Genomic DNA, 23,144 nt, shown 5'->3' with positions numbered 1-23,144 from the left:
ACATGATCCAACGTTCCTTTGATTTTTTTTTAGGAGCCCCACTGGAAAACAAGGAACAGGTTATAAATACCTTTGTATTGGTTTCAAAGTCTTTCTTCAATTAAAAAAAAGTTTACGCGCAACTAAAAGGTAACACTTTTAAATCATTGGATAAAAACAAACACAAATCACATTATTATACTATTTTACAGGATGATGTTTTTTGTCTTTTTTTTACTCTCGTCTATTTTTTCATAATTATACTTTTCCTCTGTAGATTTTAAAACAAATATGCATGTACTTTTTACCCTTTACTTTTTGAAAACAGGCCAGTAAACACTAGGCATCAGAGATATATTTTTAATCAAAAAGTTGAATATATTGAATCTCATTAGATCTTTCATGCACAAATTATGATTTTATTTAATTTTTTTTAACAGTTACAGAGCCTCATTAACATACTGGCTGCCATTGATGGCGCTTGATGTCTAAACTATTTTAACTTGGAGTAGTGAAGTGTATTATTTTGGCATTTTTTTAAATTCTTTTTTTTCTTTCTTTACACATTTTACATCAGTCAGTCTTTGCAGTAATAAAATATGGAAATAATGGCTTTGTTATCTAATTACTAGGTGATTGGTGAATGCTCTGGTGAGGTTTATCGTCGAGTTATTCTCAGTGTAATGATCAATAGAAGTTTTCGGATATTATTAGTTACAACATTTTCACGTGTAAAAAAATGCTCTCTAACGAATCCGCTGAAGTTGCACTACAGTACTACAAGTACAGTAAAAAAAAAGTACAGTAAAAGTGTGTGCTTCAGGGCTAGAGTTGTTATTAGAGAGTCAAAGATTTTTCCAAAGTAGATTGATGGTGAAAACAAATGCCGATAAAAACCAAAAAGACCTAAGTATGATACTAAGGATGATCCTTAAAAAGTAATAGTTGACGTTGACGTGTATTGTTAATTTCACAAGAAGTGATTGACTTATTTTTTTAAATACCACAAACATGCAACTAATAGTCAGAGATCAGCATGTCTCTTCACATCCCTTGGCTCGGTGCTTTCTAGGTAAAAGGTGAAAGAAATTGTGTGAGGGAAGGATCGGGCCTGCCTCACAGCTGAGGTCGTGGCTTAAACAGTGCGTCAATGAACGAGGAGGGGGGCGAGGGGAGTCCATGTCTTGAGCTAAAGAACAAGAAGAACTCTGGTCTAAAATGCACCCGCATTCCACTTAATACTTGGTTTATTATCTATGTATACTGTTTACTGAATTTCACTTTGCGGGATTCCTACAGTAAAGCAAAAGACAGAAAGTTCAAAATATATTGAATTATACTGAATACTGTTATATATATATATATATATATATATATATATATATATATATATATATATATATATATATATATATATATATCCCGGGCCTGCGTGGGTTTACTTCGGGTACTCCGGTTTCCTCCCACATTCTAAAAACATGCATGGTAGTCTGACTGGACACTCTAAATTGCCCCTAGGTATGGGTGTGAGTGTGTATAGTTGTCCAACTCCTCGTGCCCGCGATCGGCTGGCCACCGTTTCAGGGTGTCCAACGCCTCTGGCCCGGAGAGAGCTGGGATTGGCTCCAGCACCCCCCGCGACCCTAATGAGGAAAAAGCGGTTCAGAAAATGAAATTATATATATATATATATATATATATATATATATATATATATATATATATATATATATATATATATATATATATAAAATACAACATATGAGTATTTAAGAACATCAGAATGCGGCTTGATATGATAAGAGAAATAAGAATATCTTCAAGTATTTGGATGCAAGTTAAAGGACAGACAAAAATAGAACTTATCAAAGGTCACCAGAAGCACACAAATATATACAGTATATATCAGAATAGTTAATGGGGCTTGTTGTTTCACAAATAGAGATGTTACTGTTAATGATAAGACGTACTATTTTGCCATCCAAACCGCCAAAGCAACAAAATAACATGTTGTCATTTGTCGTGGAAAACAGATGTGCGTAATAATATAACATACCACTTGTGATGCATTTGGTATGAAAGTCATCTCAACATAAGTCAAGATACAACTTGCCAACTTATTAGGTGAAAGGTCTTATTTACATGGGATTGTATGTGTTTCTCCGTTTTTTTCCTATTCAGTTCACGATTCGGTTTGAAAAAATTGAACATATTAGTGGAAAGTATGGGATTTGGCAATCAATGTATTTTGTCACTAAATTACGAGAATGCTTAGAAATGGATTTGAACAGCTACACAATGCTAAACTATGAAGCTGTCATCTGATTGGAGTTTTAATGTAGTCATTGTGAATACATATATGTACAGTGTTTTGTAAAATCCTAACCATTAACAACAACAACAACAAACGTGTGGTGTCATGCAGAAACCTTAGGAAGACAGCATTGTTTTCTGGGTTAAAGTGCATACTGGAGAATGGGACTGTAAAAAAAAGAGAACAAGCTGGGACACAAGGATACCGACTCAGTGGGTGGAAACTGGGTAAAAGGTCGTTACGATGTAAGTGAATGAATGAAGACGACTCGACCATTGGAGTGCAAATAGCAGCTGTTTTGGGTTCCAAGAGGAAATGAACTCCTCATGGCAACAACATAAAAATATATAGGGGGCATTTTCCATTTCTTGCTAAAACAACTAGTCTGCTTTGATTTTTGGTTTGGTTTTCTGCATTTTGGTTTGCAAATATCCCAAAATTGTACAAAACAATGATGGGTGTTGGAATGTCATCACACCACACAAAAAACTGACTTAAACAGAAAATCTATTAAAAAGTGTTGTGATAATCCAGTCTTAGGTCACAAAAACCTATTTTTCTCAATATCAGTATACATACAGTATTTTACCATATTTTCATACCGTATTTTCCGGACTATAATTCGCATTTTTTTCATAGTTTAGCTGGGCCTGGAACTAATAATCAAGTGCGACTTATGTATGTTTTTTTTCCTCTTGCTCTGACCCCGGCAGCCTGTTTTTTTTTTTTTTAGGTTATACTAGTTATCTGTCCTATTTAACCCTTTGTCTTCATTTTACCTTTGTAACCGTAATGTATGTTTGTTCTTGGTTTCTGATAAAATAAAAATTGCCTTCCCAAAATTGCGATTAATACTCCAGTGCGACTTAAATATATATTTTCCTCTTCATTGTGTATTGTCTGGTGCGACTTATAGTCCCAAAAAATACGGCACTTGTTTCTGATGTGGTCGGAGCAAAAAATATATATATATAGCTCTGTCAGAATTCAGTAACAAGGTTATACTGGGCATATAATTCTTGATGCAGTTCAGTTAAGGTCTGAATTTGGATGGGTAACTGCTTTCATTGATTAAAGAAGTTGTATTTTTGAACACTGGGAGGTCATGGAGTACATTTATGGATTTCTGTAGGACACACTGGCCAATATCTGCACAACCAGAGGTAACTAGTTAAAAACTAACTAGTAATTCTAAATAACTAAGAATTCATAAGAAGTGGCTTAATTCCATTATATGCAACTTTTAGTGGTTTGCCCGCATGTTTACGAGTGTACAAAGTTGTTATTTCCCATGGTTATTAAACCATGACTGTGGTAACATTTTGGAGACATCTTGTATTAAAGTGCATTATATTGTCCTTGGCTGAGATCTGATTTGTGTTCCAGCGGCTGCATTTCACAGAGTCTGATGCAATAGACTAGGCACGTGACGACAGGCTCACCTTTCACACACTAACCCACTGGTGTCTCAAATCCCATTCTACCCAGTGGAAGGCAACTCGTGTAAAGTGCACGTGCAGAGGGGATGTTGCTGTTGTTGTCAGAGATGGAGCATGTTTGTGGATCTTTGAAGGGGACTTTAGAAAAAAAAACATTTTGTCACATATGTTAAAATGTTTGGCAGTCTGATGCACAATTGTGAGGTAAATAGGAAATTGTCCTATTTTAAAAGAGAGCGAGCTCGTTAATTTGAGACTGAAATTGCATGTATAATTGATGTATATACCTCTGAGACGAACAATGTCTCAGTGTATATGGATTCCGTACTTGGAGGGAAATATTTCCTGATGTGATAGAAAGCTTACAAATTCACAATTTCATGGAATTAGAGAATGGCATAAGATACCCTCAAAGCAATTTTAAAATAGAGATCAGGTAGCAGTTGATACTGGGTAAAAATGGGCTGGGGTGTTTGCTTAATGAGTCCATATAATATTATATTGTAGTATATGACTTAGTACTTTTTTTAATTTTATTTTATTTTTACAATTGAATTACTGAAATAGAAATCAGGTAGCAATTGATATTGGGTTTAAAAAATGGGCTGGGATGTTTGCTTAATGAGTCCATATAAAATTATATTGTATATGACGTAGTACTTTTTTTTTTACAATTGAACTAGTGAAATAGAAATCAGGTAGCAATTGATACTGGGTAAAACAAATGGGCTGGGGTGTTTGTTTAATGAGTACAACTTAGTACTTTTTTAAAATTTATGTTACAATTGAATTACTGAAATAAACTGATTTCCCTTTTGGGATGTTGATGCTCATCATAATGGAAAGAAAGCCTTCTCTAAATCAGATTAATTGAAGAATATTATGTGGTGACATTGTATAATGAATGACATTATATAATGAAGCATATGGTCATCACATGAGCTTGTGAATACTAGAAGAAACTAGAATAATAAACTGCCTTCCCTGGAACTTCTGCCATCTAAAGAAACTGGTGTTCCCCCTACAGAGAACATTGTTCTAGGGAGGATTAACTTCATGTGCAAATGGAACGCTGTGGTCTATTGTCAGGGCATCCAGCTGATCAGCTACTGGTGCTGTTCTCTGCCGCACGTCCGCTGAGCGAGAGAATACGTGCAGTAGAAAACGTGCTTTTGACAAGCTCTGAGGGCTGGAGTGTTCTTCACATCACACAGATTTTTTTACTGGATCAATGGACATTTGAAAAAAAACTGAGTGCAACATTTTCCAAAATGTTTTAAAGTGTAGGTTTTAATTTAAAAATGTTTGCATTTATAATAAACTCATCTATAATTGACTTCTGTGTCCTATGTATTTTATATTGATGTACACTTCATTAAATATGTCAGATTTAACAAAGCTTTGTGTAATATATAAATCAGCAAATTTTACAACTTTAGTTTGGCTGGGCCTACCTACTCAAGTGCGACTTTTATGTTAACAGATGCCTTAATTTGCCTGTTGTTCTCCATTTTACTATTGTTATTTTCATCTATGTTTGTACTTAATTGGTTTCTGATCAAATTTAAAAAAATGGCCCTACCAAAAAATACGACTTTTACTCCAGTGGGCCTTATGTATATATATTTTTCCTTTTCATTGGGTGTTCTTTGCGACTTATAGTCCGAAAAATATGGCAAATAGTTTGCAAGCCCTTTGTGTCGATAGAATTTTATGGGGGGCTGAATTTAAGAAGAGAGCATACCAACTTTCGATATTTTACCAAACCCTCTCATATTGAAGGTCAATTGCGTCAAACTAACTTTTGTAATGGGCCACGTCAGTAATAATTTTCCCTCAGATGATGATTTCATGTTGCTGGACTCAAATAAAAGTATTATCGCTCCATATGATCACACAAAACAATAAACTGAAAATACCAGTTTTTAAATGAGAAGTTAGTAAAATCTCATTGTTCAAAAAGTAGTTTTTTAAAATTATATTTTATCGTATTTATCAAAGGGTTGTTAGTAAATAGAATGCTTGCACACATTTCATCATTTTTAAAAAGTGACGACAATCTACAAATTGGTATTTTAACGAGAAACATGAAGTGGGAACGTACATTTACTTTTGGGGGCCACAAAGAATAATGTGGCGTGATGGCTCAAGCCATTCAAAATTTAAAAGATTTATTGACAACGCTGACAAAATCAAGAAACATCTTCGGCCATATTGCTTTGTAGCAATCGCCAAGCTGTTAAAAACAACCAAACAAACAAAAGAAAACAAACAAAAACAGCTAAATACATTACCCAATGGGTAAGCTGGTGGCTATACTAGATGTGTTTGTTTCATTGACTGAACTGCACGTAACCCACGTGACTTGTGTCTGTGTGCGTGTCTTCACGTGCGTGCCATTGTTGAGAATTTGGATGTCAGGAGTGAAGTTGTAAAAAGCCCTGCAGGGTGAACTTTCCCCTACTTCTCACAAAGTTCTCCCCAGCATTCCTGATTCACGCTGGAAAAAGAGCAACTCCTGGCCTTATAAACAATAATTTACTAGCTGGGATTGGTTAACATTAGCTGCAAATGATTAGAGGATTGCGTAATGTTACGTGATTTTAATAGGAATCTGAAAAATGACATGAAAAATTCAAGGACATGACTTCATCATTATAATTATACCCATGATTAATGATGACAAGTAGTATGGAAAAGAGATTTATCGTAAATGGATGTACTATAGGTATTATTTTATAATTTGTTAGGAGAAATGAAGGTCAAGTTGTAACTCTAACTCATTGCCCACCTTTGATGAGAACAGGCGTCCAATAAACTGGCCAGCCTCTCCCAGTTTAAATGGAATGGACATCTATCATCATCAAGGGCAGTGAATGAGTTTTTCAATATTGCGTTTGATATTTACATGGCTTATCATTTTTATGTTTGTTTGAGATCTATATCTGTCAAAAGACAGCCAATAAGTTAAGTTTAATATTTAATTTTGGTAAGTTCCGTCAGAAACTAAACAAATACTTCAACTTAAAATAACAAAAAACACAATAATGACACATTTTCATACATATTGACAAAGATGCTTCTGTGACAACAAACTAATGATGCACATGAAGTACTACAATATTCGAAGGAAACAATAAACCATATAATATTCAATGATGTCAGCCAGAAATGTCAGGCTTTCATTGCATCATTTTAACTAGTGGTGTTCACTAAAAGTGTTTCCACGCCTTCAACTGTACTCTACGCCCCCTTCCAAAGCTTCCCGTCCAATCATCACCGTCCTCATCTGCAGCTCACAGCTATAAAAATAGTCCAATTTGGTCTGCGGCACACAACAACAAGATCAGCAATCCGAACAAAAAAGAGCCAAAGATGAAGACGCTTCAGATGGTCGTCCTAGTCCCCGCGCTGCTCCTGAACCTGACGGCGGGTTTTGCCGTTAACCGAGGGGACCAGTTGGCCTCTTGGGATGAGGTCAACGTGGTGGCCCACGGCCTGCTGCAGCTGGGTCAGGGCCTCAAAGAGCACGTCGACAAAACCAAAGCTCAGATGAGAGATGTCAACGGCCGACTGAAAGCCTTCAACGGCACAATCGCCGCGCTGGAGAGGAAACAGCGCGAGCAAGATGAAGCCCTGAAGGCCAGAAGGGAGGAAGAGTCCGATGAAATCCATTCCCGCATCAACACGCTGCAGGAAAAAGTGGACGAAGCGCTAACAGGGACACCCCGAATTGAGTCAAGGGACAATTCAACAATGTCATTCATCCAGGTAAGCAGAAATTTAAAAAAGCAGAAGGCCTACGCTCGGAGCCCGAAAGAAATCATGCTAATGTTGAAGGTTTCTTCTCATTTCCAGAGAGTCATGTCAGCGCAGAACAGACGCATCGACCAGCTGGCGGACAAGATCAGGCAGCAACAAGACAAACTTGACAAGCAGAGTTTATACCTGCAGATGCTACAGAACAAAGTGAGCGTCTCCAAACGCCCGGCGCCGAAACACAACGGGGCGCTCTCGTTTATTTCCGCTGACAGACTGTGTGTCATAACTCCAGGTTGCGCATCGGGCAGTGAAATTCCTCAGGCGCAGGGATGAGGAGATGACACTGAGGGGAGACGCGGCGCCCACTGATGACAAAACAGGTAATTGTTACCAGGCTGAAAAAGTCTTTTTACTACCAAACAAACCAATTTCGGCATACTTTACTTCGCCCTATGCGATCGCACAAATATACCCAACTTTGAACTTTGACAGTTGTGGTTAAAGGTTGTCATGACCAGCGATTTTAAAGCACTACCTTTTTTAAATAAAAAGTAAACCTTTGCTCCTAAAAGTACAAAGCCTGACTTGTTGGAAGGCCTGTTTGCAGACGGTCCAAAGTTCGGGAAAACCAGGGAATTGCCTTCCGCTCAACAGTCTTATCTTTCTTTCCTCTTGGCACCGATTTTTGAGCATATAGTAACAGCTGAAGAGTTTTGCAACCAACTGACGCGTCTGTGTTTGTTCAGGTTCGGCTCGAGACTGCCACGATCTGTTTGTTCAAGGACAACGAGAAAGCGGCATCTACATAATCCAAGCACAGAACTCGCGGCCATTCCAGGTCTTTTGTGATATGAACTCAGGTGAGTCAAAAAGCAGAAATCTCCCTTGATCTTGATCGCTAACTTTCAACCCGAGAACTCAAATTATCTTTGTCTTCACAGAAGGTGGATGGACTGTCATCCAGAGAAGAACTGATGGCTCCCAAAAATTTAATCAGAATTGGGAGGGCTACAAAAAAGGCTTTGGCAGTCTGAATGGTGAGACCACGCCCAACAAGTATATGTGAAATCATTCACATCAGCATCACAGAACACCATTAAGAGAAATACTAACTGTTTCCTTCCCCCTCAGATGAATTTTGGTTGGGCTTGGAGAACATTCACATCATTTCCACACAAGCCCAGTACCTGCTGCAGGTGGAGGTCACCGATTGGGCAGGAGAGACTCAATCAACTCGCTATCGTGTAAATCTTGATGGTGAGGACAAAAACTACGCTCTCCACCTCGAGGAGGATTCTTCATCAGGAGTGGAAGGGGAGAGCTTTCTGTCAGGAGCCTCGGGTCTTCCATTTTCCACTGCCGACCGAGACAATGATCTAGACGCGGACGTCAACTGTTCTGAGGTTCACTCAGGTAAGATCTTCAGTTAATATGTTGACTCCACTCACGATAGAATGACAGCCTGAATTTCTGACTTGGCATTATGTTATAGGAGGTTGGTGGTTCAGCAGCTGCGGCGCCTCAAATCTGAACGGAAAATATCCCAAAAGGTCCAGTCCGCTCAGGTGGCAACCCAAGAAGATGTTTTGGACCAATGCAAAGGGACACAGACAATCTTTGAGAACAACTCTTATGAAGCTTGCCCCCATTTCAATAAACCAAAAGTAATCTTACGTAAAATGCAGCAAGGGACAAAAGAAAGCTGGAAAACAACTAAAGACTGAACCTAAGAAAAAAAAGCACATTTCTCTTTGTTTTTTATTGCACTGAATCATTTCTATGCTATGCTGTAAGATTCCTCTTTGTCACATTGACAGTTGCAAGTATTCCCTTTGTAAGGGCTTAAAACACAAACGTATAAGCTATTTGTTTTTCTATCCAATATTCTTTGTTTCACATACATTTCAAAGGATTGAATAAAAATAATGCTTTTTTTTCTAAAGCTTTGTGTATTCGTTGTACTAAAATATTCTACGGTGTTCTGCTCACTGGTCAATCACAACTACGCAAAGAGTATTAGTATACTACTTCAATTAGCCTCAACACAAGGAGTGGTCTTGTTCTTTACAAATGCTCTTTATCTGTCAATTTTTTCTTGCTTATCTTGTTCAGACAGCAACACAGAGAGTGAAGACAGACTGTATGAAAGGAGTTCTGTGATGGTGCCTTGCACTCTTTTTTTCCTTGTGCAAATGTTTGATTTGCTTGTAATGCTTTATTGCTGTACAAACATCTCTCTGTGGATAGTGGTAAGAGTGTTATTTTGTAAGATTATAACACATGGGGATTTTCTATAAAAATGCATAAACATCTGCACTGTAAGGGAGGTATGTTAACTTCATTTGTGGAACTTTGCCAAATGAATAAAAAACACTGATGGCGGCTGGGAGCGGAGTTTCGCATTTGTTCACTGCACAGCAAAACGTTGAAGTGCATGATAAATGTTTTTTTAATATTTTAGTTTAACCCTAAAATAATGTGAAGCAAATTAATGTACATGTTGAAGTAATAAGGTGGTGTTACAGGGCAGGCTTGAAAAATGTAATTTATCTTTACATGAGTCTATATTTGAAGATACCCACTGTTTCAAGCCACTCCCAGTCATTCAAATGTATTTGTTTTCAGCTGAAATATGAGACAAAATCATTTTAATAACTGAGAAATAAGGAATAAAACAAAACAGAAAAAAATACTTTGTATCTTTTATCATAATGGTTTACCACCACAATGAAAAATAAATAGTATGTTCACCATTTCCAAAACATAAATCAAGAGATAATTACATTTTACGAAATGTTACCGCACTTAAAGTAAGAAAGGGCCAAACCACTTGAAGTTTCTTTGTAAAATAATGATGTGCTCGAAAAGAGGAACAGTTCAGTTTTTTTTATCAAATCAATAAATAGAGATAAAATTCCATAAAACTTCCCAGCAAGAATTGTTAAAGCCAGAGGAATGCTGACTTTGATTTGCTATTTTTGCCCTTCATAAAAACAAGAAAATGCAATAAGAAAATAAAAACAGCACCTCGCTCTGATGAAATAAACTCCACGTCAGTGTTATCAGAGGTTCTCCTGGAGGAAGTGCAAAAGCGTAATTGCATAATGTTCTGCAGACTTTGAACACTTGATGTTATGTCGTTCGTTGGGATAAACCTAAAGACAAGGAACCATAATATTTAAACAAAAGCTGGATTGCAAAACTCTTCACTTCTTACCTCGTCAAGACATTTTGGCACTGCATCGTTCACATAATTATCTTATCAAGAATAGAACAGCCAGAGTTAATCACTAATGCCGTAGCTGTGTCTGTCACTGATGTTTTAAATATTATTTTACTCTGTAATGTTTGTTCAGTTAGGATTCTTATAATGACAAACCTCATTGAGGAAATGCTTTTACCTGAAGGTTGTATGGTTTCCCCATGCGTATGAGTTGGGATACAAGAAAGTTGGTATGGAAAAAGTGAACATTCTTGTCAAGAAATCCATGCAGGATCAGAAGTCTGTTTGGTCTGTGGGGTGTCACAGCGAAAGGGTTTGAGATTCTATGCAGTGGTCAATGTACACCTAAACAGTAAATCTCTAGATATCCTAGTTAGTATAATGGTAAATCCTCTAGAAATCCCGACAAAAAACATGTGGACACTAATTTGTACATACAGTAGCCATGAGGTAACATCTGATTGCTGTGGTCGCCATAAAAAGATGTTTGAGCTGTTTGGGAGCTATGTAGTAACTATAGTAGGTACACGATCGATTGGTCGCCGGTCTTTTGGTCGCCGATCTTTTGGTCGCCGGTCTTTTGGTCGCCGGTCTTTTGGTCGCCAGTCTTTTGGTCGCCCGGAAGGTAAGTGATAATTACCATTTAAATCGTTGCTCAAATTCCCTAAATACAAACTGTGAATTACTATTTAGTCATACTTAATGCCCTAGTAATTATTAGGCTAAAGAAAAGCTCCAAATTTCCCAGACTTTTATTGTTTTTTGTTGGAGAACTTGTTAAGACCCTGACTGACGTCCCTTCCTAAGGGGACAACGCATGTACATACAAACTCTTATACACTCACACGTCGGCTCAGTGAAACTGCTCATGGCCATTGTTGGCTTTTATTGATGCGTAGACCGTGTTGTTTTACCTTGCTTTGTCGCCGGTCTTTTGGTCGTCGTTTTTTTGGTCGCCGGTCTTTTGGTCGCCTGTTGTTTGGGTCCGGGCGACCAAAAGACCGCGACCAAAAGACCGGCGACCAAAAGACCGGCGACCAAAAGACGGCGACCAAAAGACCGGCGACCAATCGACCGCACACGACTATAGTATAGATAGTAGTATCTATCGATCAGCAAGCTAAAATTTTCATTTTGTGTATCAGGGTTGTTTAATTAATTATGGACTTATTGGTGCCTGTGTTACCTGTAGGTTACAAATTAGCCAGTAGATGGCAAGCATGCACAGCCTTCTCTGCTCTAGCAAAGCTGGGCCTGTTTTAAATCATTTTGTTGGGGACTAGAAAACATTTAAAACATCATATACCATTGGTTACTTCTCATAAATGTGATTAAAAATTTGAATAATTGTGACTATTGAAAAATTATTTTGCAAATGTGATGAAAGCTATCATCAATTTTGTTTCTGACCAAAATTGTTCCAAGAAATTGGCAAATATAAGATTCTTTCTAACAAATAATTCATAGTGCTGTTAAAAAAATAGTTTAAGCCAATAAACTTCTACCAACTGGCGATTTTAGATTAAAAAAAATGAGATGTAGAATAAATCCAGTGTTTTAGACATGTTTTATGTTAATATCCTAGTTTAGCATTGTGAACCAAAGTTGTTGATTTGGAAATGAAGTCTTACTCATTAGGGAACTTGTTGACATTAAGTGCAACAGAGCAAGCTTTGTAACCTTCCTGGTTGTTTTCAGGGGTATCCAAGTACCGCTCTGTGAAAGCAGTGTCATACGCCGTCCACAATGTCACTGGTGCCCCTGCAACAGCAACCTAGACAAACCAGATGCCTTTCAAGAATTTATGTTGAGTCTAAAACATCTATTTGTTTTACCTTGAAAATGTCAGGTCTGTGAATCAGAGCCATGAGAGAAACAAAGCCTCCGTATGACCAACCATGGATGGCAACGCGATTCAAGTCCACAAACTTGTATTGGTCTGCTATATAGTGCAAACCTTCCACTTGGTCTTCAACGTCCACTTGACCCTGTTAAACGAATACAAGGTATAGAATATGAAGGATGGACACCCTTATTTTTGTCCCAAATTCTATGTAAAATGAAGAAAATACAAGAGATGCTTTGCCCTCAGATGAATTCATAATTAAATACCATTTTTTTCTTCAAAGCTCCTTGAAACTTGAGTCCTCGATGGCAGGAACCCCGACCGTCAATGACAAGCACAACGTAACCACGAGACGCCAACTTGGTCAGAAGGTGATATTTTATGCCTTGATATGAGTTATTCACCAACTGGACCTGATAAAAAAATATATTTATATATATCCCTAAATTAGGTCCTCAATACAAAAGTAATGTTAGTATTTTTTCAAATGAAAGAGTGTAGAGTGATTCTTGTGATTTGAAATACTTTTGGGAGCAGTGTGAAAAAACATTCTCAAATAATGTATTTTTTTTACAAATTCAAGCAGTCGTTTTTTGTTGGTACTTATACTCAAATACTGGAATCCCAAAAGACTTTAAATTCTGAAAAAGTTTCAATGTGCCACAAGGGAGTGTGATATATATTTGTGGTTGTTTATATTGTATTTATTAAGATCTGACAGTTCAAGTAGTCTGTTACTGTATTTTGGGGGGCAAATCTTTCTACAGGCAGCTGCAGCAACTAAAAACAGTCATCAACAATCCCCCCTGACATGAGCATCACAAATACAACGTCCTACCTTGTTACAGCGGCTGCTTTCAAAAATAAAGTAAAAAGCCGCCTCACTCTGATTGACCCACCAACGCCAAAGACAGAGGCATCCATATTTCAATTTTATAAAGACCTCTTTGCTCATCTAAAATTATTTTACATACATTTTAAGTGCATTTAATTTAAATTCTACTCCCAATTGTCAGTATATATTTTTCTCCCTTTCAACTGAGCGAGATGATGGTGTCCTAGCGTCCCCTAGTGACTAGCCTTCAATGCATCTAGATTCTAGAGTAGTAATTGTTTACAGTTAGGGTGAGGATTACAAACCTTAGGATTGCCGTTGGCAAAGACGATAGTGGGATGTTTCCTCCCTTGGACCAAACTGTGAGGTTTGTACAAGAGTCCATAAAGCTGAAAGCCAGACTTCCCCATGAAGCTAAAAATTTCAGGATGCGTGGGATCAGGTGAATGACCTGAAAGTGAATACATACATCTGATAATAATTTATAAAGGAAAATAAAAACAACAGAAACAAAGACAACATTTTTTTATATTCCTACAATATTCCTAATTATTTGATAATATATTATATCGTCATTAATTAATTTTTTCGTAGAACTTATTCTCACAAGGGTCGCGGGGGTGCTGGAGTCTATCCAAGTCAAGTATGGGCACCAGGCGGGGGAGTTTTTGGTGGGAATTGGTGGCCAGCCAATCGCAGGGCGCAAGGAGACAGACAACCATTCACGCTCACCAGTAGGCTTCATCAGATTTCCCCAGAACTCCGGCTTTTTGCGCAGTGGGTCGCCGTAAGTGTTGTTCAGCTTGTAGATGCTCACGCGAGGGGTGCTGGTCAGGCTGCTGTAGTGGCTCACAAACATGTCAAATGTCTGCGCACATGGACAAACACAGGGAGTTGCAACGCATTGGAGAACTTCCGACCCCATTGCACAGTTGATCAACTAACTGGAGCTGCATGTCTATACAGAAAACTACCTCAGCAGCAAAGATATGCCCTTGCTTGTTGTGGTGTATTGTGTTATTTGTTTGTGTTACGTGTACGTACAGGGCTCACAGTGCAGCTGTGAGAGAAACCAGGTTTAGTAAGACGGACGATTCCTCCCGGCGAATCGTAGTTCACCACATACAAGTGATGTTCCAAAGGGGAGTCTTTTGTTCCGTGGAAGTACACCAGCTTTTCTGTCTCATCTATCCAAATACGAGGACTGGAAAGCCGCTGGATCAAACACAACAAACCCAAGATTTTAAAAAGGAAGGGAAATCTTCATTATGTTTGACTGTAAAAAAAACATATTCTTGTGAAGATTTACGCATTAAATATAAATCTTTTTCATATGATTTAGAGTTCTAGTGAGCACATTTTTCATATGTAAAATTTTAATTAAAAAAATATTCCCAGGTATATGTTGGTCGAAGTTAAACCACCCCAAAGATTAAAAATTACAGTGAACATTACACTTTGGCTTCATAGCCTTGTTATATTCAGCCTGTTTTACTGTGATAGTCCTTTCTGATGTTAAAAAAACACTGTTTTCAAGATTTCCCCTATTGTGGAGAGTACAGTGAGTGAGAAACACATCTAAGAAAGCAATTTTCCAGAATATCCATCAATTTTCCATAGTTCTTGACTGACACGCATAAACACTAACCCATGGGCCTTTGTTGTCATTATTATTATCAATACAACCTTTTTGATTGAGAAACCTAGTAATCCTATGAATCTGTTTTTCTGAATCTGTTATTTTGAGCAGGGTTATTTCTGTGTTTTTCTTGAATCCTTGACTCGACATACGGTTGCAAGAGAGACAGTCAATTAAGTAAGGAGGAACAACCCTTACTGCATGATTGGTCAACACCTCCCATTTCCCACTCGTGAGTGCCACCTTCTGCTTGATTGGACATTTGAAATGATCTGTGGTTGATAGAAAATAGCACAAGAGGAAATAAGGAAAATAAGGAAAATTAGCAAACCACGTGACCTTTTTAGAATTAGACACTGCCGACTTTGCACAATGATACCTTGAGAGTATGTGTAACCACTGGCCCAACTGTAACAGCAGCGCTCCAACAATGTTGTGATTTTGTACAGGTGGCAGAAACCTGTTTCGGACTCATTTGCAGTGATGAATGTAATCTCGTTGTCACTGCTTTGGCTGAATGGGTAGAAAATATTGTGGACCTACATGAAACAAATTGCAGTTGTGTCGTATGTCCATATATGCATATGTGACAGGGGTCTGTGTATTCCGGATCAGCACATACATTGATCCATATGTCGCTGATGACTTGGTAAATGATGAGCGGGTGAGTTGTGTTCTCAACAGCCAGAAGACTCCTCAGTCTAGTAGTCACGTCCAGGTCCACGGGAATGAAGAGTGACAAAGGAAAGAGGACCAATTGGAGATGCTGCTGCCGTCGGTTCATCAAGGCTGCCCATACACTATCAAGTGACAAAGACTCATTATCTGAACTTCAGTAATCAAGGGCTTTAATACAAAATAACCGTGACCAGATGTTTGGTCCCCAGACGTTTGGTAGAACGGACGTTTGGTAGAACGGACGTTTGGTAGGACGGACGTTTGGTAGGACGGACGTTTGGTAGGACGGACGTTTGGTAGGACGGACGCTTGGTAGGACGGACGCTTGGTAGGACGGACGCTTGGTAGGACGGACGCTTGGTAGGACGGACGCTTGGTAGGACGGACGCTTGGTAGGACGGACGCTTGGTAGGACGGACGCTTGGTAGGACGGACGCTTGGTAGGACGGACGCTTGGTAGGACGGACGCTTGGTAGGACGGACGTTTGGTAGGACGGACGTTTGGTAGGACGGACGTTTGGTAGGACGGACGTTTGGTAGGACGGACGTTTGGTAGGACGGACGTTTGGTAGGACGGACGTTTGGTAGGACGGACGTTTGGTAGGACGGACGTTTGGTAGGACGGACGTTTGGTAGGACGGACGTTTGGTAGGACGGACGTTTGGTAGGACGGACGTTTGGTAGGACGGACGTTTGGTAGGACGGACGTTTGGTAGGACGGACGTTTGGTAGGACGGACGTTTGGTAGGACGGACGTTTGGTAGGACGGACGTTTGGTAGGACGGACGTTTGGTAGGACGGACGTTTGGTAGGACGGACGTTTGGTAGGACGGACGTTTGGTAGGACGGACGTTTGGTAGGACGGACGTTTGGTAGGACGGACGTTTGGTAGGACGGACGTTTGGTAGGACGGACGTTTGGTAGGACGGACGTTTGGTAGGACGGACGTTTGGTAGGACGGACGTTTGGTAGGACGGACGTTTGGTAGGACGGACGTTTGGTAGAACGGACGTTTGGTAGAACGGACGTTTGGTAGAACGGACGTTTGGTAGAACGGACGTTTGGTAGAACGGACGTTTGGTAGAACGGACGTTTGGTAGAACGGACGTTTGGTAGAACGGACGTTTGGTAGAACGGGTTCGCATGCAATTGATAGATTTTAACATTGGGTGAATAGGGATTTAATGACTATTATTTAACATTGAGTGAATAGGGTTAGGGTTAAACAAATGAAAGTCTCGTGACTCAAACTTTGGGAATCGCGAACCCGTTCTACCAAACGTCCGGTCGACCAAACGTCTTTCGACGAAACGTCCGAGTACCAAAATAACAGTGCTTACTGTAATAGAACTTACTATCGACCATCTTTAGTCCATCCAGCTTGGGTGATGTATTCAGCCGTGGGGAACAAGCTTGTGAAGGGTAAAAGTAACTCTTTCTCCTGTGTGCTGACAATCTAGAGGTGGACAAATATGGAAGTGATTCAGAATGGATGCAAACAAAACCTGTGCACTCTTAAAAAGAAGTGTACACTTACATTGCCAAGAATATTTATCTTGATTTCTACTAATTTTAGAGTAACAGCTGGATTCTTGCAGCCTGAAAATAAGCATGGTTACATACCGACATACTGTATGTTGTTACAGGATAAACCACAAATTAAGACTTGTTTAGGATCATAAGAATCAGTGTTGGTAAATCTATAATCTATTGACCAATTATGCCAAAATTAAAATCTCAAAATAATGAAGATTGTTTTTTTAATTTTGAGCTTCAAGAAAGTTATGTTTGTTGAAGTGATCATTTTAATTTGTTAAGTTGTGTTTACGTGCGTGTGTAAGTATATGTTTTGTCAGTTGCCAAATGTTTGCCTGTTCCTCTCTTACCTATGCACTCCCCTTCAATAATAATATAATTTTTTTGAATGTGTTTGCTATTCTTTTTAATGACTTAATAAATATATTTCTGATATTTTTTCTCTTTTTATGTGGTTTTCTTATATACTTTTTTTTTTTAAACCCTTGGAGATTTTAATGGGTTTAGTTGGTAGTATCGGGGACTTTGGACTGGATTAAAGCTTTTACATGTATAAATGCATCTCAATTTATGAAAAATTCATTTAAGAAAACCACTTCTGCAACCAATTAATTTTGTAAGTACAGAAGTATACCACTGGACATGCAATGGACAAAAGTTATCGAAAGTGGTTGCGCCCTCTTGTGAGGAAACATCAACTTACAGCTTCTGAAAACTAATGGATGGAGGGAGACACAAGTTCTAATGGGATACAAGAAAATAAAGCCAAAAGTGACTAAGCAGTACCAGCACGTGGGTATCGGTAAACATCACTGTTACTTTCTTCCTGAGCTGGAGATGGCACGTGGATGATGTCAACTTCAGACTGATCCACTTCTTCATACAAAATCATCAGTATTTTTCCACCCTCTGATACTAAAAAAAATGACCTGATTTGTAAAATATGGCAACATTTTAAAAATGATTGCTCACCATTTTGTGCAGCTGGACACCACCAGTATCCGGTGAAACGGTGGAATTCTTTTTGAGTGACAATAGGAGCGACACCAGCAGTTTTACAATCTTCATTTGGTTTGCCAGTGCCTGAAATTATATTGCTAAGTCATTCGGTTCACCAAAGAAAAGCTATATTGTGAGACCGTCTGATAGTTTCACCTTGATGGCAGAAGGTAAGTCTCTTTTCGTCACTTGTCTCAATGTTGGTAAGCCAAATGTCATTTTTGTGAACAAAGCTGATCAAGTTGGATTCGGTGGGACAGATTTTGGCATCTGTGTGTGCCCCTGTACATTGAGTCCTAATCTCATGCGGGGTCATTGGAACTTGCTGCATGCAAAAAGAGAGACAGGTAAATATCACTGTGTGCACCCTTGTCTTAATCCTGGTTGTCATTGGCTGTACACCCAATCCGGACGTCCAATCCGTTTGGCACTTCCTATGGACTGGGCGTCTATCTCCGTCAATGCCAACTAATGAGTAAATAGATTTCAAGTTGGCAGTGAATGACCACAACTATCTTTACTTAAACCAGCTAACTTAATGTATATTGATAAAAATGTTCAAATTATGACTATGTATTATTAAGAGCCATTGATAAAAGCATTCAATTCAATTCAAGATATCATAAATGTAGTTTATCAAAATGTATATAGTCTTGAAATACAATTTTTAAAAACAAAACGAAAAAATACCACACGATTTAGTGTAATGGCAAAGAGCCGGGATCGGTTGTTCACATATTAACCATAACATGTCACTACTACACTTTTAATCATATTGTCAGGTGCTGTTAATTTATACTTTATATACTTTCATTCACATGTTTCAGTGCGGCGGATAGGGTGGGAGCATCTATCAGGGGTGTTAGACTCGGTTGGTTCGCGGGCCGCGTTAACGTCAACTCGATTTCATGTGGGCCGGACCATTTTAGATATAATATTTAGATTTTTTTAATAAATTGATTTAAAAAACTGGATTAAAAGCCCTGAATATTCAGTTTTTATAGATCTAAAACAATGTTTAATTTAGCTTTTTTTAGATATATTTTTAGATTTTACAAAATGATTTTTGAACTAAAAGGGGGAAAATCAGGAAATTTAATATACATCTATACTCTTCATTAATGTGATCCTAAAACAGAAAGTCGGCACTCATGATTTACTTTCCTGGGCCACACAAAATGATGCGGCGGGCCAGATTTGGCCCCCGGGCCGCCACTTTGACACATGTGATCTAGAGCCTGGTGGGCCGCCAGGCTTATAAAGAATTAGGTGTGAAACCCTGGGTTTACATAGTGTTAAAAACATTAACATTTTGTTACTCACTTTGAAATCATAGTCTGAGTTGTCAAAGCAGTAGTATAGGTTTCCGTTGGCCTGGAAGAGAACCAGTCCTGTCGTTTGGTGATAGTGATAGGATGTGATGCCAGACACATCTAAGTGCATCTTCTCTGGCAGTAGCTCCTTCTTACGGGAAAAAATGTGAGAGTTCGCCTAAAATCATAGGATCAGAGAAACATATGCTATAGTGGGGGTATTTTAATTTTTTTACAGATGAGTATTTTCTTTCTGTTTGGTTATGTTCCCTTAACTTGTTGCATCTCAAAATCACTCCAGGCCATAGACAGACTTAACAAAACAATTGTCCACACTTGCCAATGAATCAAATCCCAGAGGAAGAAACTTTGTATTTGTCAGACTGAATCCAAGTTAATACCAAGGTAACTTAACAGGGATTGTGGTTCAGTGTTGGAGCATTGAAACCTGTTTACCCTGAAATCTGAGGCCAATAACAGACCTGTATTCAGTGTCACTAAATCACTAACATTTACTGTGTGTATCACAATATAAATATGCATACCTGAAAGGGATCGAGTAGATGCTTGCTTGGCAAAATGAGGAGTGGTTCCTTTTGTATGTTCCCGGGAATGTCTGAGTAGAATAAATAATTTTCCCTATGGGGGTACCGCATACCTGAGGGCAAGGGAAAAAAGTGATCATAAATTAGACTCTAGTTTAGAGGATACCGTTTGCAAGTGTAATCAGTCGATTGAAGTCAAGTGCTACTTATTTTACAAGACACCTCATTGGTTAAACTGTCAGCACTGTATCGGTTGGAACACAGACCAAGACCCACTGCGGCCCTCTACGGAATCGGTTTGAAACCCCTGAGTCTAGAGCAGGGGCGCTCACACTTTAGGAGTTAGGCTTAGTATATTCATATTATATTACAGACCTTATACAAGTATTGGCATGATGTGCAACAGTGGTGTTCAAACGTTTTGATCCAAAATCTACTTTTCAGAGTCAACCTCCCACAATCTACCTTTCTTCCAGGCTTCCGACAAAGCTCAGCACTTATGTATGTTGATATAGCTCACAATTGATTTATCAACATGTATGGGAGTGAGAAGTAACAGGGGTGAAAATCCACTCCCCATTTATACACTAGCTTACTGCAGATAGTATGCCAAATTTATAATAATATTTCTAAGGGAATCAACAGACTGACAAATCTTATTGTCGTGCGATCTACCAGTAGTACCTTGGCAATCTACTGGTAGATCGCAATCTACGTATTGAGCACCCCTGGTCTAGAGCATCTAAAACACCACATTTCAAAGACTCAAAATTTTTCCCCAATGTCTGCGCCATGTCAAAATTGCATTAGCTTAATATAGATCATATTTGGCTATTCTAGTGGGATACAGAGCATACACAACATCGAGGCGCTCCTCGTGGACGTTCTCCAGTCTATGTACGTAAATGTGAACTCTACCCATAAAGAGAACTTTTCTCCGGACGTTTTGGTTCTTCCGTGTTCGTACTTAACGTTAAATGCTATTGGAAAAGAACAAAAAACACAACCTTTCCACTACAGTCAGTCACCGATTGAGACAAAAACAAGACCGTAGTTTTTAGGGAGGAAAAAACAAACTGAAACGCTAAAACCAACGACCATAAAAGGAAATGGGTGCAAGTCTTTTCTATATTTCGATTGAGTGTATCAGTTCTATTTACAATTCCTTACAATTTCTATTAGCTTACTTTGAATATTTAAAGTGTTTCACACATTCTCACTTACTCCAAAAAAGGAAAAATGAAGCTAAAATGAGTCAATTCTTGGTTTCTCTGTAAAAAAAAGACAAATTAAGAAAACTATGAAATGCAGACAGAACATCTACCTTCATCATTTTCTTAAATAGGTGTAAATTGGTATGACAGCAGTTATAACACTATAATATATCAACAAGATTGACCTGTGATTTTCTCATTTGGTTGGGTTTAGTCTGTTTAATGTGAATGAATCCCCTCGCAGTCTACTTTTTTGTGTGAAAGCTTTTGACTAATTGTAATTGAACCACTTCACCTTTTATGTCTTATTGTAACGTGTTCTCAACCTTGTTTGATAAAGACAGCCCATATCCATCGTTCAAACAATCGTCTTCAGTTACAGTTTTTGGTCTTTGCCTCTCACCTAGATAATAGAGCCGAGGGGAACGTGAACTGCCCTGAACAAACTGGAAGTCATGTGGATCTTGTGGCATGTTAATCAGGAAACCTGTCTTCTTGTGGGTGTCATGAATTATTTTTTGCAGACCAGCCCATGTGTGCTTTTGCACTCGAAAATTGTTAGAAATCACATCCTCCATCTCCACAACTTCTATGCTGTCCGAGAGCTCGTCAAATACCGGAATGGTTGACAGCACCTCGTTAATGCTGTGGACAGACATTCAGAAAACAATCAAAGCTGGATAGAAAAAGAGATTTTCCGAGATACAGTGGGAGGTCCAAAAAAGAGCTACCCACACAATTCCTTTAACCGTCCATACCCATGAAGTAAATAGAAAGCACAAAATGTGTCATGTTTCAATCACAGCAAATGGGTTTTAGCCACCTTGTATTAGTGATTATTACATTTTATTTTTTTAATATGAAGGGGTGGTTAAGTTCTTCTAAAATTCTAGTTACACCAGAGAAAGTCATGCAGCATCATGGAATGGACTGTTTTAAAATTTGGCAATTCTCCTGTAAAAAAAAACAAATAAGTGATCAATTGAAAAATGATCCAGACCTGCCCCGATTGCCTTCTTTTTTGTCTTCGGTTTTCAGCCTCTTCACTATATGCATGAACCGCTCGATGGCCATGAACCAATTTTGCTTCCCTAAAGAACACACACGGGCTAAAATCAAATAAAGTCAACACGTTAAAATACAAAGCGTGACAAACAACCTGCTCTAACTTAAACATTACACAGAAAATGCCTGAACTCATCTAAAATCATCTTAAATTTTCCATTACTATATTGGTGGGTCCATTGTGAGAATTTGTCCATGTCCTGCTTCATCGTGGAGCCGTGACTCTTCAGCCTTTCTTGGCCCAAAAGTCCAGCGAGATGATCGTGCTTTGGAGTCTGCCTGCGTGTGACATCAATTCTGCTACGTCTGTGACAGTACTTTGACAAATGTAACACACTCACTATACTTTTGACGAAGCACTGTATACTGCAAACTGCTCTGTTGCTTGGGGCTGCATGAATATACATGAAATATACAAATGTTCAACCAACCTACTGGTCAACCCATAAGACACAGGCAAAAATAAGTCTGCTTTGTCCACAGATAACAGAGAAATGCCCACAAAAAAAGTGTACACACCCCAAATAACATCACGAGCAGCGATTTTTCTGGAACTAGGCCGGTAAATTATCATAACAAACCAATGCTCTCACCTTTAATGAAGCTGTAAAGGCAAACCTGGGTAACCTGGGCATAAGTGGAAATAATCAGAACCATATAAACATTTGTATGCCCCCTGTCTTAACTGTTATTTCGATAACATGTTCTGTAATATTTTTGTGGTATTGTATTCAGACTAACCTTACAAAAATCTATT

At 38.6% G+C, this 23,144-nt stretch overlaps 2 protein-coding genes across 2 annotated transcripts; one reads left to right on the top strand and one right to left on the bottom strand.

The window, feature by feature from the left end:
* The first annotated feature begins 7,076 nt into the window (after positions 1 to 7,076).
* On the top strand, positions 7,077 to 9,881 carry LOC144078689 (angiopoietin-related protein 4-like). Its single transcript, XM_077606961.1, has 7 exons — positions 7,077 to 7,503; positions 7,591 to 7,701; positions 7,787 to 7,874; positions 8,241 to 8,354; positions 8,436 to 8,531; positions 8,626 to 8,907; positions 8,987 to 9,881. Exons 1-7 carry the CDS (start codon positions 7,108 to 7,110, stop codon positions 9,160 to 9,162), a joined length of 1,263 nt encoding a protein of 420 aa, XP_077463087.1. The 5' UTR covers positions 7,077 to 7,107; the 3' UTR covers positions 9,163 to 9,881.
* A 198-nt stretch (positions 9,882 to 10,079) lies between these two features.
* Positions 10,080 to 23,088, bottom strand: LOC144078691 (dipeptidyl peptidase 9-like). Its single transcript, XM_077606965.1, has 20 exons — positions 22,323 to 23,088; positions 21,726 to 21,967; positions 20,109 to 20,221; positions 19,574 to 19,741; positions 18,407 to 18,575; positions 18,224 to 18,334; positions 18,038 to 18,166; positions 17,253 to 17,314; positions 17,071 to 17,171; positions 15,660 to 15,837; positions 15,417 to 15,576; positions 15,236 to 15,309; positions 14,443 to 14,613; positions 14,131 to 14,266; positions 13,704 to 13,849; positions 12,830 to 12,976; positions 12,553 to 12,705; positions 12,349 to 12,491; positions 10,896 to 11,007; positions 10,080 to 10,649 (listed from the first exon to the last, which is right to left on the bottom strand). The coding sequence occupies exons 1-20, from the start codon at positions 22,394 to 22,396 to the stop codon at positions 10,557 to 10,559; spliced, it is 2,682 nt and encodes an 893-aa protein (XP_077463091.1). The 5' UTR covers positions 22,397 to 23,088; the 3' UTR covers positions 10,080 to 10,556.
* Positions 23,089 to 23,144: the final 56 nt, after the last annotated feature.

This window comes from Stigmatopora argus, chromosome 8 (assembly GCF_051989625.1).
Source record: "Stigmatopora argus isolate UIUO_Sarg chromosome 8, RoL_Sarg_1.0, whole genome shotgun sequence".
In the NCBI taxonomy this organism is placed as follows: Eukaryota; Metazoa; Chordata; class Actinopteri; order Syngnathiformes; family Syngnathidae; genus Stigmatopora; species Stigmatopora argus.
The sequence above is the reverse complement of the archived record's forward strand: the minus strand, read 5'-3'. Positions and strand labels throughout refer to the sequence as shown.